A 15,928-nucleotide genomic window follows, 5' to 3' on the forward strand; every position below is an offset into this window, starting at 1 on the left:
TCATCCAAAACAGAATGCTTTATACAAGTGGAAACATTTAACCTTTTTACTGCAGCTAATAAACATGTCTCCACTTTGAGGTCTTATTTATTTACTACTGTTACAGGTCTAATACTTGTGTCCCATGCTATGCTCAATTTCGTCTGTTGTGTAAACCACCATTTTGCATTTGGGGAGAGGGACGTGTTGAGATATTTAGAAAGAAAACAACTTCTTTAAATTATAAACAAAGATCCAATTGAGAAAGAGAGATATATTTAAGAGTATAAAGAAAAAAACATAACAGGACCGATCTCTTAAAGTCATTAATGACGGGCCGTGTTAACTACACTACACATGAGTCCAACATGTTATTGTGAAAGTCATTAGCTCATATTTTCCTTTCCTTCCATTTTTCCTTTTCCAACTTTTTTTTCATTTTATCCACTTTCAAGGCAGCAAACCATCCCTGCTTGTTCAAAGTCCCATGTAAAAAAAAAAAAAAGTCTTTTTTGTTATGCACCTATTGCATATTCTACGGAGAGAGTTAATTAAAAACAGAAGCTGCAAAGCAACTCAATCACTTATGCTGCTTTTGTTACTCATTACTCATAGCCGCTCGGTCTCAAGTTGCAGTCTTCCACGTAATACTAATTTAGGTTTCTCCCACGTATACTTATTACCTTAACATATGAAAACACATTCATTTTGGCAACAAACCATTATACATTCCATATTCCAGCCAATCGAAAGAGATTTTTGCAAAGGTTATTGCAGGTAGCACTCTATTTTGAAGAGTTTTGTTTCATCTTATAAAGATTTTTTTAGATATATGATTAGTTCATAGGGGCGTGGTGAACTTGCAGCACAGCAATTAAAATCTTAATTGGAATCTGAGGTCAATGAGTGTGAACAGCAGTTCAAATGGCAATGCTCCTGCCTAACTTGCATGCGACTTCATTCCTTAAGGTGAGATTCAATGTTTGGCTGCTGAAGTAGTAAGATATTATGAAAGACTTTGCCCTGTATGATTTACCTTTGTGGTGAAGGATTCTACAGATTGACACCTCAGGCATGAGACATTTTTCATGCACATTCTAAAACTAAATTTCTCATCCTCAAAGACCAGTTTGAACTTGAGTTGCAATGTGGGTTGTCTGCAAGCTGATACTGTAGCCTATTGTAAATGCCCAATGCTGTGTGTTGTCATCTTCTTCAAATCACAAAACATCAATAATGTGTACTGTCATGTCTCCATCCACTTCTCTTCTTAACACCAGTGTGAGGCACAAAAGTTTGGTTGTCTGTAGTTGATGATGATAGCACCGCCGTGTTGGGATGACACAGTGCCAATAATCTCCTGCTCTTCACCAGAACAAAAGTTATCAAAAAATGTCTTTTTAGAACAAAGCTTTAGTTTCAGGGTCACTGGTAGTAAGGTGAGAAATAAACAATGTGTCACACTCAGAAACAGCACAAGGCTTCACGCACAGACCTCTGTATATTATGTCCCACAATTCACATACATATGTCAGGAAAAAAACATTCCTTGGAGGACAAGGAACTCTCTGTAGACCTTCACAACAGCATTTTGTGGTGAGGCATCAAACCATTTCTAAAACGATGAGTGTTTCCAAAAGCACAGTCAGGACAAACTGACTTACTATACAAGAAGGAGCTTGGTGGAGCTCAGGAACTCAAAGCTCAGTCTCACAGAACGTCACAAGTTCTTTGCTGTCCATTTGGGGTTTGCCAAATAACATTTGAAGTACTCTAAAATCATAAGAAGCTAGATTCTGTGGTCTGATGACCCAAACTCTGCCAATGACTGGGAAATGTTATGCTCAACATCTGGTTTACACACACCCTGCAGTAAAGTATGAGAATAGCAACCTCATGTCCACAGCAAAGACACAGAGATTAATCAGAGCTAAGAGAAAGGTAAAAAAAGCAAAATGCAGTAAGGATCTTCAAGAAAACGTGCCCTAGAGTGCCCTAGAGAGAGACCTGCGCTGAGGGGAAAGGTAACCTTTCGTATGACAATAATCCAAAGCATACAACAAAGATAAGGCTGGAGTAGCTTCAAAATGAGTCTCTAACTGTCCTTCAGTGATCCAACCAAAGCCCAGACTTAATCCCCATACACCATCTTTGGAGACTCCGAAGATGCCAGTTCACAGACACTTCCCACCCAATCTGATTGAGCATACTGTACATAAGAGAACGGTCAGGAAGAAAGGGATAAACTGCCTAAATCCAATTGTGAGAAGCTGAGAGTGCAAAAACTGTAAAATAGTGAGCTGTAAGTACAATTAGTCAAAAGTGACTATAAAGCTCCTAACAACCAATCCAGGGACCCCTTTCACATCCATTATATCCAAAATAATATAAAAACATTGATTATCCACTAAGGAACTCTGTGTACAATTGCAGTGGTTTGTGTGTGGTTTTATAATGGAAAAGCAGCTTCACATGAACACCATCGTGTCCCCTTGGAAAAAAGATGCCATAGAGGTCATTTTATCTAAAGAATGTGTGCATGGTATGTTCTTTGTCTCTAGGTGGCCAAGTAAACACAAGGGAATTTGGGTCTATTCTTGATGTAAGTATTTTAATTATTATTAATACTTGTACATTGGTCTGATTTTGTTATAAGTGAGGACCACTATGTTTTTAAGCAGTTTTATTTCACCATGTACAATATCCAGTGGAGAATGGCATTTTTTTCAGAAAACTGAAGTTAGACATTCAGCCAGCTGTGCTGATAAAATGGCTTTCACAGTAATACACAAAGGTTACATATTGTCTCTAAATACAGGGTAGGGGAAAATTCTAGATACTCTAAAGTACTTACTTTAACAAAAGTATTAACATGGAGAAATGCAGGGTCACAGAGGTCAGATTGTGTTTAGCATGTTTGTCATGGGAAAGTAAGTAAACTAAAAACACAACACCGTCCTTTGTTTAAAACATTTTATTTACCGCACATATTGTATGTGAATTTTCATATTTAAGATAACATAATAATCACATGTAAAATAACAACTATCAATTTTATCAACAGAAATTAAATCATTTCTAGGAAAATTAAAATAAAGTGAAACTAGCAAACTTAGTCAACAAACTGAAATTAAATTAATATAAATAGTCATTTTAAGTGGTAGAATAATTGCAACCAATAATACCTCAGCCAATACAGCCAAGAAGTAAAACTGGTGTTTGATTCTAGCCTTCACAAGGCGCTGGGGGCAGTTGGCAGGTCTGACACAGCAACTGGCAAATCTTGGCAACAGTTGCTCCATTTTTGTGCCACGTACTCAGGATGTCCTTGTCTGAGTCGCTGGGACTTGATATGTACAGCAAGTCTTAATTCTACTTCAGATTAGTGGTGATATCTTTTAAGCTGTCTGCTGCTTTTATGTTTGGTTGCGGGGCGATCCACTTCACTACTTTCGTCTGTTATTTTAATCAGGAAGTGTTAGATTGAAACTGGTGCGAACCAGCTTCCTCCAGGTAAATCACGATTGTGAGCTAATGTTTACTCTGGGTGTGTGTAGCTCACATTGGGATGGACATTGGGTGTTCAAGGCTCTTGACTGCCAAGGGGCAAGAAGGGTCAAAGGTGCCAGGATTAGGGTTCTGGTTGGGTGACTGGGCAGGACATGCTAAGTTCCTTATCTAAAGCCTTGGTGTTTGCACGTCAGTCTGAGTCAGAAGTTTGAGTTTGAATTCTGAAGAGCTGTTGGGCAGCATCCCTAAGCTTTTTTGATAAATGGTTGATTGTGTTTGCTCTCAAACGTCAGGGACCCCTCCCCTGATAAATCAACAAATGGAAATAAAAAGTTACATTGTTAATGTCCCTACCCTGAGCATGTTATCAAAGTGGGTGGAATTTTTAAGTGTAATACATCAAATTACTTTCATTTGTATGAGAATTGTATGAGAAAGAAAAAACATTTTATCTCCTCTAAACTTGAAATATTAGGGTTGAGAAGGAGAATTCAAGACACAGTTAGAAGGAGTAAATGAATAAATAATGCAGTGCATTGCAGTGTTTTAGACACTGGAATTGGCTTTCTATGGCTTAACACATTTTGCTTGTCACGTGTTCTTTTGATTATTGATTTTTCGAATAATCCAACTGAATATTATGATCACATCTGCTAATTCAAAATAATTTAAGCCCCACATATCAAAGTAATATGTGTGATCATTTATTTACAGCTGATAAACACTGCTAGGAGGTATTAAATGTACTATGCCTCTGTATTGTAGCACTTACAATGGAGATTTAAATACTTTTTCTTGAAGGATTTCATTTATTTAGTCTATTCCTTGTAGAGAATTACATTATGAGCATTCCTCAAATAACATTTGAAACTATTTGACACAAAAATAACCCAGCAGGCTTTTATAACTGTCCATGTCAGATCTAATCCAGTAGACCTGCTTTTCATAAATCACAGGGCTGGGAGCTTTTATTACAACTGGGCAGTGCTTGGGCCTACTTGGGAAAACTTCCAGTCTCTTTGAGGTTAAAGATGTGGTGCAGAGTTTTTACGTTTACTACTGTCAAGTTGGTGTTTTATTTGACAGTGGGTATTTATTACCAACAAAATTAAAGAAATATATTAAAGGAAGAATACCAGTTTTCCAAATTATAAATTAAGAAAAATTATTTAGTTTTACACTTGTTTTAGAAAATCTAAGAACAGTCCTCTGACAGGGACATTAAATGTTGCACACTACATACACTTTTTTTCAGAAAATAAACTCATCAACTTTCTTTTTCATCTGTCCAGCATTCAAAAAAATGTTGGTAATGCTGTAACCAAATGGTAAGGGAAAAACCAAATGCGTCCCAATCATATACACTTTTAAAATAAATATATGTGCAAAATTAATTAAAATTTTATTATAGGAGCTATCAATAATTTTTAGGCAAGATATCAATACGTTCAAGACCCACCCTATTAAAAACAGCTATCAAGTCCTTCAGTTCAAAAATATATTTAGGCTTTATTTACTTATTTATGTAATCTGTTTTATGCACCTGTAATGTTCTAAAATCCAAGCATAATAATTACTGAATAATTACAGTATTGTGTTGTTGTGTCTGGAAACATGTGTAGCTGGAAAGGTTACTAGCAAATATATGCTGTGGGACATTTGTAGTATTTATGTTTAGTACATAACCAACAAGCAATACATTATGATTGAGGTCCCAAACTTAAAGTCAAATGGTCCGAATGTCTGCACAGGAATACTTTTACATTGTGAGAATAGGCCTTTGTCTCCATTGTGTATTATTGGTGCTCACTAAAGAAGGTCTATGGCGAGGCTCCAGGGTATTTTAAATCAGGGTAGACTTAGCACAACATTCCTGCATGATGGGTGGTATTAAAGCTTCCAAGTGTCTTGTTGGTCCCACATTCTGTATAATGAGGGGAGAGGTGTTCTACTGAAAAATCACAAACACATAGCTATATTTTAATCATAACATTTTAAATTGTTTTAAGACAAACACAAATGTTACATACAGGACAAGGACAGTAAAGCCAGTTTGTTGTTAATATGTTATTATATTTTTATTTTGAGAAAATCCTCAATTTGACAAGAAAATTTACCCATTATCACTTTATATATGTCATATTTTATTTTTTTTTATCAATTCTTACAATAACAAGAAAATGGTCACTGAGCAAAACTACTTTGATCTCAGATGAACAGGGAAATCATTATAAACATGAATTATGGCAGATTCATGCCGGGTATATGTTCTGTTCAAATGTAAAAAAAATAAAATAAAAAAATTATATATATATATATATATATATATATTCTTACAATAACAAGAAAATGGTCACTGAGTAATATATATATATATATATATATATATATATATATATATATATATATATATATATGTCTGTGTGTGCGCGCGTGTGTGTGAGAGTGTGTGCGCGTGTGTGTGATCATGACAGCAAATATTTTTATTTTTGTTATATATTGACATTCAAAATATATTTTGTACAATGCAAAGGCCCAGTTTACAAGATAAATTATGAAATAACACCAGAGGTAGCCTTGGGAATTGAAGAACTGAAAGCAATTGTGTATGTAACTTGAGCAGGTTTGTTTCAGTAGGAGAATGTGGAGTAGGCCTGGAGTGTTGACAGGCATAAATTCAGCTCAGCACACATTAATACCACTCAGATGGCCATGAGCAAACAATTGAGAGAAAACGAGGGTTAAAGCATTGCAGTTGACCTTGTATACGCACTTAACAGACAATAAAACCCCAGGCTATACAGCTGTGCAGCACGTAGTACTGCCATACATAGAGCACTTTTTCCCCAGACCAAAATATTCCCATGAAAGAACCTACTAGGTCTGGGTACTTAGAGGTCTGGGTAGTAGAACAGAGATTACACCAGAGGCCTAGAAATAAAATACTTTCTGCACAAAAGGAAAGAATTAATGTTTACATAGCACAAATGTACAGACTGAAACATAGGATTTCCTTTACAATTAGGAATGAAAAACAAACAAGTAACCTCCATAATGACTACTTCTTGTAACTACAGTATTTCAATTAAGTTAAAGTGTTTTAAAGTATAATGCCATTTCCTCCAAGCCATAAAGCAGAGCTCATAAACACTGATGTAGACTGGCTGATGCTTTAAAGATTAATACATTTGCAATGTTTTCAGTTGAAAGGAAAACTCATGAAATGAATGAGTGGCACAAACAAGTTATTAATGTGCATTTTTAATTTACAAGTTAAAAGCTAACAGCTTTCAAATCAATAGCAATAATGAAACCATTATTAGTTGATTACTGGCAAGAAAGTCAAATTAGAAAGTCGTTCATTCTGAGCAATTTAAGTTTTACAGCATGGTTTCTGTTTTCCACACACATAGTAAATTCCACCTCCCAGCAAATGCTTTTTTAATATCCTCTTATATGTGCTGATGTATAAAGACATAGAAAGCCATTTCTACATGTACATCAAATACAAACTATACATGCTGTAAAATAAATGGCAATTATTTGCCGAAAGGGTATATTTGTAAGAGTTTTTCTCCATGTGTCCAATGTGATTGTCATCATCGAGCTTGTAGAGAAGAGCTTTGCTGCTGGATACTGTAATGAAACTATGAACTCGGTAAATGCTTATAATCACAAACTCGCCTTTGGTTGTCTTATAAAAATAGATTTTAGAATGTGTATAATATAGATTTTAACATTACATTCATGTTCTATGAGTGCTTACTGGTCCCGTTCTCTGTCTCTCACACGCACACACACAAATACTCATTCAAACAGCTGAAGCAATTGTGCAATATTAAGTTATATTTAATAACATCAGGTTCTACACAATTAATGTATTCTTCTGGTAGTCTTTAAAGATCTTGTTTTATGATGCATAAAGTGGTAATTTCAATGAACAAAAAAACATGAGAAAAGAATTAATCTAACTCATACTCATATCTTGGGTTTTTTAAAGTCATACTTGATTTGTGATGAGTGTTTCCCCATTTACTGACACAGATAAGCTTTTTTTGTTACTGTGGGGTAATATCAGTGAAGTTGTCACAATTAAATTTTGCATTTTTAAAAAGACAACAAAACCCTGCTAAAATTGTTTTTGCGGTACTTTTATTAAACTGTTTAGCAACAATGAATGGCTCCACTAAAAAAGCGGCAATGCACAAAACTGAGCAAATGGAAAAGGTTAGACCCAATATAGAGAGTGTTGTTCTGAAATGCCTCTTTATATTAAACTCCCTTTTCATGGGAATGTTCTCAGTGTACTGCAACCACATGCACTACATGTCACATGCACTAACAAATACATGTTTACTTAGTGTTGTCCTTGTCTTTGTGTTTTCTAGACTAGACCACACAGTTTGGAAACAGTTTAGTTTGGTGGGACACAGCACTCCCTGACAATAAGCAGACACACGTTTGTTTGTATTATATGTGAACTCTAGTCTTCTTGCAACAGACCTGTTTGTACTATTGATGGAAAATTATATGAGGTGCATTTTAATTAGATAATTATCTAAATGTTGTTTGTATTAAAGGAAATATATCCCACATGGTTGGAGACAGAATAGTGGAGGCACAGGTGAGAGAAACGGGAAAAATTCAATACGTGACAGTGGGAAGACACATGTGGGTCCAGAAGCAAGGATCACAGTAAGTCCACTGTGGTGGAGCACTTTATGTTATTTTATCATATTTAACTTTGTTAGAAGATATAGCATTATGTGATGTGTATTAATGGAATGTACTATTACAACACTAAAAGCAATTATGCACCTGATTCAGAGCTTTTTTTTCTTCTTCCCCAAACAAAGTGGCACTAATCGCCAAACCAATTATTTAAAATAAAGAGGTCAATCTGTAAAAAGAAATAATTCAAAAAGCTGTGAAGAACTTTGTTGCACTACAGAGTATTTGTGGCACTGGCACATATATGAATATATACATGATGTTTATAATAATTTTGAATAAAAATGAATGCTATGGTTCAGAGGAATACAACATACCATGCTTTTCTTCTTTTTAAATGAGTTGTTTTATAACAAAACTAACTATAAATTATTGCTAGACTTACTCCCACAGTTTCAGGCAATTAATATAAGTTATAAGAAATTATCTTTCACTGTGGTGTAATTAGTTGCACTCAAATATATAAATATTAGAGTTTCTGAACTAATTTGGTGTAAATTTAACAATAAAAAGTCCAGATATTTTTGGCAATGGCAGTGAATTAAAAGAACAACACTTAACACCGACAGTCGAGATCCAAAGAGCACAAATTACTGTATATGTTATTGGTGAAATAATTGATATTAGACTGTCATAGACTTTTCTCGGTTACAGTAAATAGTTCCATTAAGGAAAAAATAAAAATGTGCAAGAGAAAATTATTTTCCTTGCCTATGTTTTCCGTTGTTCCTCGAAGAACTTTATTTACAAATGTCTTTGCTTCTTATAAGTTGACACAAGCATTTCTCCTTTTTTTGAAATGTTTGTATGAATACAAAAGTGTCTGTCTGATCAAGTTTGACAGAAGCAAGGCCACTGGCTACAAAATTAACAAGTGTTCCTCACGCTGTTAGCCTCCAGGGGTCTGTATCAAATTTGCTTAGGTGTTCTTGAAACCACTCATCTTGATTGAACTTTCTCCAAAACTTCTGATGTGGAGGAATTTCAGCCTCGTCAAACTCCAAAGATCTTTCCTTGAATGTTAAGTGGATATACGGAGTGTGAAAGGGAGGAGAGGAGGTAAGGGTTTCCATTTCTCCCAGGGGAAGAGCAGAAGATAGAAAGTCATCAAACTGTCATCCGGGGCGAATAACTTTGTGGAGGCTCCTGACAGGCACTGTCTGCAGGGCACTTTAAAAAGAACATTTTGAATTAAAACACTTACATTCGAGGGATAATACTGTCATCTAGTGATGCATAAAGCTAAAGGGGAAAGGAAGTTTGTTCAAAATTTGCTCACTCCTCACTGTGTATTGTTGTGTTGATGAATAATAATGAAACCCCTGGCTGAAAAGTATCCCATTACATTTTCACAGTATTTAAAACACTGACCTTGACAGACAAAAGTCACGGCATTCAGGATCTGCGTCAAGCTCAACACAAATGCAGCGCTGAGTCTTTCCCCCATCACATGCCACTGGTTGTCCACCAACCGCACGTCTGCCTCGCTGAAGGCCTCTGTAGCTTGACATTCCATAGGGCACTGTGCGTCTAAGAAGGTACAACACACAGAAGCAATTTTCCATTAAAAGTAAAAGTGTGTGATACATCGCTAACTTCAAGAAGCACCCAAACATGGCCATATCTTCTAGTATCCCCCAAGTCAGCTGTCACACATAGACATCTCACTGGATCTTGAGTTAAGATTTTATTGACAGGCAAGTACATGAGGACAAAGCGATAAACCCTCCAGGATCGTGCTAAGAATGAAACTTCTCAGATGCTTCCCCAGAAGTTGCACAATTAAAGCAATTTAAACCATCTATGTCGAGGCTTGTATGATTGTCCAGCAGCAGTTGAGTTTTCAGTGAATCTGCTTTGTGTTTTATGTTGTATAACAAATCAAGTAATTTACCTGTAAACATTTGTTTTGGTGACCATTGAAATAAATCCAAATAGCAAATGTGAAATACAGAACTTCCATAGATCTACTTTAGAGTCAGAGTCTCCATCACAGTACGGTTGTCTTTCTAGATTTTCTAACCTGAGCCCCCATCTGGATATCCCTTATGCTTCAAATGTTGGCGTCACTTCTCGCAATTTTCTCCCTCTTTCCATTCATCTGCTATTACCCATCTGTGATAAATTCAGTTAAAACAAATCCAAAGGTGTTTAGGCTTTAGGAGCTACGAGGTCTTAAGGAGCCAAGAACAGAAGAAAGTGTTTTCAAACCAATATGAGCACTCCAGTGGGATTTTTACCTTGCTGAGAAAAAAATAAAATGAGATAGAGGTGGGGGGGGGGATGAAGAGGAAAATATTTTTTATCATTTACATTTAGCATCTTATGCAGCCATTATTTTTATCGTGTCCGCTTTTTTTTGGTTTGTTTGTTTTAATTTAGTTTCATTAATTAATTAATTTTATTTTTATTGGCTCAATGTGCTAAAGTTCAGGTATTGGCTAATGGCTTTAGCAGTAGCACTAGCCTGTGTGTTGGCATGAGGAGAGATATGTCTTCAGTGTTTGCATAAATTAATGTAATACGTACTTTAAGGTGAAGCCAATGGCGCTAGAATAAAATAAAAAATGACTCCAGTTCACATTATTAAAATTAGCCATTAGCTCTTAAAATTTATTAGCCTCCATTTAAGATGTCTAATGGACCAGGAAAAGATCCTATAATGCTCAATAAAATAAATGCTCCAGCAGTTGATGTATAAAACTTCCTATTTGAATGTGTTTAAACCCTTTGGCCTCAGTGCACAACACTGTTTTGCTGAGCTGTACATTTAATCACGGTGGTCTCTCTGACCTACAGGACAGACAGCAGTTCAACAGCTTACCATCCCAGTGTCTCAAGATTTAGAAAGGATCAGAGAGTGGGTACTATGACTTAAATGTACTTAATGCATGATTGGCCAAGTTGGGGCTAAGATAAGATTTGTGGAGGAACTTTGTGGGAAGGAAAAATCTGCCTATGCCTTGCTCCAACATATTTGTCTTCATAGGAATTCTGAAATCAGATCCATCCACAGGACTACATATAAATGGCTTTCTTCCGTTGATTTTGTCTGCTCATGTCAGACTGCCTGCTGCCTGCATTTGATTGAATACTTGGTGCTGCTGACATGCCGCCTGCTGCTTTCACTGAGTTTGCCTGATCCTGCAATGTGTCTGTTTTACTTGATTGACCTTAGGGTAAAACACCTTTTATCCTGAGTCAGAAATGGGTGGGTGGGCCGGCCAAACTAAGGCCTAATATATTACAAAAGGATTTCCAGACACCTTTTGTGACATTTGGAACTTAGGAAAGTAAGACCACCAGGTCACTTATAGCTGATCTGCATGTCAAATTTTTGAGAGCTTTGGAGAGTATCGCAGGGAGAAAATGCCTTCTTTTTTACTTTCTATACTGAAGTTTTGTGAGCCTTTAGCTCAAATGAATCAAACTTTTAAGCTTAAATGAACACATTTTCTATTTCTACCTTCTCTCATTAATACACTGCTCCTGTAAGCATATTTGATAACACCCCTGCTCCATCTTTAAACTATGTCAATTTGTCTCAACTTGCTAAGCAGTAATGAAGTGAGTTGTTTACCTGAAGTGCCAATAGCAATTTTGGCACGAGAAAAAAGAGGAAGAAAGAATGCTTTCCTACTGTGTTGCCAATGATTTTTAATATTAATTTAGGGGTTGTAGATCAAAGCACAACTCCTCAAACCTACTAAAATATATTTTAAGGTACTAGTAATAGGCGATATGGCCACATGTTGAACACTTTGTGGAAGCACAAACTGAGATGTCTTAACTGTCTATGAGTTGTACTTATGCCAGTTGGCTCTTTCCAAAGATCCTTATCAGCTGCATAACCCACATAACTCTTGGGGCGCACTAAATCAGCTTTTGCACTGGTAGTCACACCACCCATCTGCCAAATTACTTCCACTATTATCAAGAAGAATGCCTTGCCTAGTTTGTTCATGTAGATTGTCCATAAGATGGACATGCTACCTAAGTAAAAAGTGAATTCATCTAAATGATATAGATACAGTTTGAAAGCACACAAAAAGAAGAAAAATCATATGAAGGACAGATGTATATTTCAGCACCACCACTGGTACCACAGGTGGAATTTTAAGGACAAGCATTTGGTAACGTCCATCATGAAGACAATGAAAAACTGTCCTACTGTATTCATCCCTGATTTTTACTATTAGATTTGCATGATGAATTTTCACTCTGGCCACTGATATTAACACATAGATCACATTCATAGATCAAGTCCGCGGTAAAGGGGGAAATTGCTTTGTATGTTTGCCCTAAAGTCTTTGAAAGAGGTTTGATTATTTTTGGTTTAGAGCAACATTTAGTTGGAGTTTGGTTTTCTTGTATTTGATCAATATGGAACATGCATGCAAATTACCATATGCAGCTTAATTCATGAGGTGCAGGGATTGTTTTAATAAAAACATCAAGCCATTACTTAAACATAATTGCAACTGTTTGATTTTTCTTATTATTGACATCCTTAAAATCATATTACTAAGTGAGCAATAGGCCTCTGTGCCCATATGGAAAAGAGAACAAGCCAAACCTAAAAGAATAAAAGGGACACAAAGCACAGTAACTTTTGTAATAATAACTTACACCTCTCTCCCATTATGGACTTTGACCATAGAGGGTGAGGTCCTTACTTTTTGGGGCCTGCCATCACTTGTATCCGATTATGTCCTGAGGGCAGCTACGGGGCCTGACTTGCTACAGTGTATTGACTAAACTGCACGATTTCCATTTCAGTTGCACAAACCACAGATTCTAATCTGCATTTTAAAACAGTCTTTAAACCCATTGACCTAAGAAGAGTTATTGTGCATTTTTTTCATGATAGTTAGACATTTGGGTGAATCATTGGAGAGATAAATTAGTTGTGTTTTTATCAAAGCATATCTTACTCGGGGGTGTTGATCCAAATGATATCCAGGTGGCAATAGTAGACGCACTCTTTATCCTTGTAGGAATAACAGGTGCAGCGCTTGGGTCTAGACTTTGCCTCCGTTGCCTCATACAGATGTAAATCCGCGGAGACGCTGCTGGAGTCAGAGGGACGTCCAGAGTTGACCTCTGATTTGTCCAAGACATCGTACGTCACGACACCTGAGATTGTGACAGAAGATAAACAAATGAATGAGTGGGTGGGCCTACAGCAAATAAACCGGCTATAATCGTTCTGCAGACGTACCTTGCAAGAGAATTATTGCCAATATTTTAAGTAGCATGGTTTTCGTTAGAATAGATAGGATCCTTGCCGTTTTAGATATTCCCAAAAAGATTCACAGCCTGAGGAGGATGCAACTCACTGTAAAATATTCTTTCACCGGCATCGAGTAACAATCCATTGACGGTGGCCTGGATGTCCATGTGCAGCTCATCTCATATGGTCCAAAAGTCAAAGGATGTTTGTCGCACGGTTCCTTTAATGTCAAAATTTCGGCCCGTGAACGGAAAAGTGCGGGTTTCTTAATTCAAATCGTTCTGTGAGTCACTGCAAAGATCATGTTTAGAGCAGGGAGAAAAGCTCCCCAAAGTCACTTCTCCTTCTAAAAACCCAAGTCAAAGATACAGGGCTTTGGAGAGGATTGGGTAAACGGCCACGCCCCCACACCCACCCCGTCACATTTAGCAAACTTACAGTTTGTTTGTGTGTGTGTTAAACAGAGAAAAAAAAGAGAGAGAGAAAGAGAGAGAGAGAGAGAACTGTAGGCAGAAAGAGTGACATCTAAAATGGTGTCTTGTTTTTTCTACAAAACACACCCCACAATAAAATTAATTTGGACACATCAAAAAGTCATTAAGCAAATACCTATAATTTTCACACCTTTAGTTCCTTTAGTTATTAAAAGTTGTATCATAATAATCTTATATCTGCTCCAAGGCAAAGACAAGGTGCTGCCTGATCAAAACTCATAATGAAGTAACTACTCATAAAGCAATGCTGTTTTACAAGTTATTAAATAAAACACATATTGGAACGACAACTTTGAATCTAATGCTTTGAGGCCCAGTTTATAAAGTATTGCACACAGAGCATAGTTTGCTTCCAAACAATCACATCATGGACTGTGCTGCATGACTCACACTTCAATTGTATACAATGTGTTTTCAGCTTTACAGATCTCATTCAAATACATATCTATATCTATATCTATATCTATCTATATCTATCTATATCTATCTATATCTATATCTATATATATATAGATATAGATATAGATAGATAGATAGATATAGATATATATATATACATTCTATATTTTTTTATCACAACATGCTTCTTTGTTGAAACTATATATAATCTTTGTAAGCAAAATTAATTAATGTCATCTATTAAAACAAAAACTTGAATATAAATATGAAAAAGCGAAAGTCAAGACTTTTGAACAAGATTTTTTTCTGTTCTGTAATGATGTTAATAGCAGAGCAGTTTTCTCACATACCAAAAAAAGATTTTTTTTCATAATAATTGAACCAGAGAAAGAGATTCACACAGATCCTTTAATTCATGTAAAGTAGGGATGTTCCAATCAAGTTTTTTTTAGCTTAAAATAAATTACAAATGGTTACACAAATTCTTTTCCACTTGTTTTATCACTTTATCACCAATTAGCTCCTATGATGGACAGCTGGAAAGACTTCTGTCAGGTCCCCAAAAGCTTGTGATTTTGAACATTTGGAAGATTTTGCTACTGGCACTGAAGGATGTGGTGACTATTAAGCCAGGGGAGTTGTCCCCCCTCTCAGTGGGTCCATTCTGGAGTGAAAAGAAGAGCTCAGTAGAATCACACTATGCCGCTTGTAATTGGACCACATTCTACCCTGGTTATCCTTCTACATAACTACAGCAGATATCCATCCTAACACTGTTATTGATTCCCCCTCCTGGACATCATTCCCACGATGACTTGTTCTCCATCTAGACTAATACTGAATCCCCTTCATCATTAACAATAAACTACTAATGACAGTCTACATTTGTGTTTCTCTCAAACCATCACCTACAATGTTTCACAGGAATTCCTCCCGAAGATATAAACATGGGCTCACAGGCTAGAACTATTTGGAAGTGTCACGATCCTGTCCTCTGTGTTTAGTTTGTCCCTGTTTTCCTCAGCTTCATTTCTCTAGCTTTTATTTTGTAGCCCCTTAGCCTACTTCCTGTCTTTAGTGTCATCAGCCCCTGATTATTTTCACCTGCTCCTCTGTTCTTTTAAACCCTGCCAATGTTAAGTGTTTGTCCTCCTGTTTCAGTCTGTGTTTTAGTTTGCGTGTTGGTGTTTCCCTTTTTATTTGCCTTAGTTATGTAGCAGGTTCCTTGCTTCCCCAGCACCATTACAATTTGGTTTATCTTTCCTGTCCTCTGCATTTACGTTAATGTATTTTACTGTGTTTATTTGCCTTTACTGCATTTGTTTTCCTTTCCTCCTATCGCAGCAATTTTCAGTTGTTGCCCCTACAATATATTCCCCTAACATTTACCCCCCCTTGCCATCTCCTAACCTGCGTCCTTAAATACCAATTACGAAATCCATGAAAAAAAGATTTAATTGATTTTTTTTAAAAGCTTAACCTTACTTTGGAAAATTGCTTAGCAACATATCAGATGTGAATAGTGTGAACTAAACCTTTGTAATTTGCAGGTTGTGTTGGAAAGCTCTACCAAAAGGGTGGA

The 15,928-nt window shown here is 36.3% G+C and overlaps 1 protein-coding gene across 2 annotated transcripts; it reads right to left on the bottom strand.

Annotated features, from left to right (window-relative positions):
• Positions 1-5,889: 5,889 nt before the first annotated feature.
• edn3b (endothelin 3b) lies at positions 5,890-13,826 on the bottom strand. Of its 2 annotated transcripts, none has more exons than XM_067528475.1 (4): positions 13,560-13,826; positions 13,155-13,356; positions 9,592-9,750; positions 5,890-9,390 (listed from the first exon to the last, which is right to left on the bottom strand). In XM_067528475.1, exons 1-4 carry the CDS (start codon positions 13,618-13,620, stop codon positions 9,336-9,338), a joined length of 477 nt encoding a protein of 158 aa, XP_067384576.1. In that variant the 5' UTR covers positions 13,621-13,826; the 3' UTR covers positions 5,890-9,335. The 2 variants fall into 2 exon arrangements, with proteins under 2 accessions (XP_067384576.1, XP_067384578.1); XM_067528477.1 differs by having other exon boundaries at positions 13,442-13,822.
• Positions 13,827-15,928: the final 2,102 nt, after the last annotated feature.

The sequence above is a fragment of the Channa argus genome, chromosome 13 (assembly GCF_033026475.1).
Source record: "Channa argus isolate prfri chromosome 13, Channa argus male v1.0, whole genome shotgun sequence".
In the NCBI taxonomy this organism is placed as follows: Eukaryota; Metazoa; Chordata; class Actinopteri; order Anabantiformes; family Channidae; genus Channa; species Channa argus.

What these genes read in the sequence shown, in the direction of transcription:
- edn3b (XM_067528475.1), bottom strand. Translation starts at nt 13,620, where the DNA reads ATGGACATCCAGGCCACCGTCAATGGATTGTTACTCGATGCCGGTGAA. An exon ending in CGGTGAAAGAATATTTTACA is followed by an intron (nt 13,357 to 13,559) that starts GTGAGTTGCATC and finishes TCACAATCTCAG; the next exon opens with GTGTCGTGACGTACGATGTC. An exon ending in CGTGACTTTTGTCTGTCAAG is followed by an intron (nt 9,391 to 9,591) that starts GTCAGTGTTTTA and finishes TTCTTTTTAAAG; the next exon opens with TGCCCTGCAGACAGTGCCTG.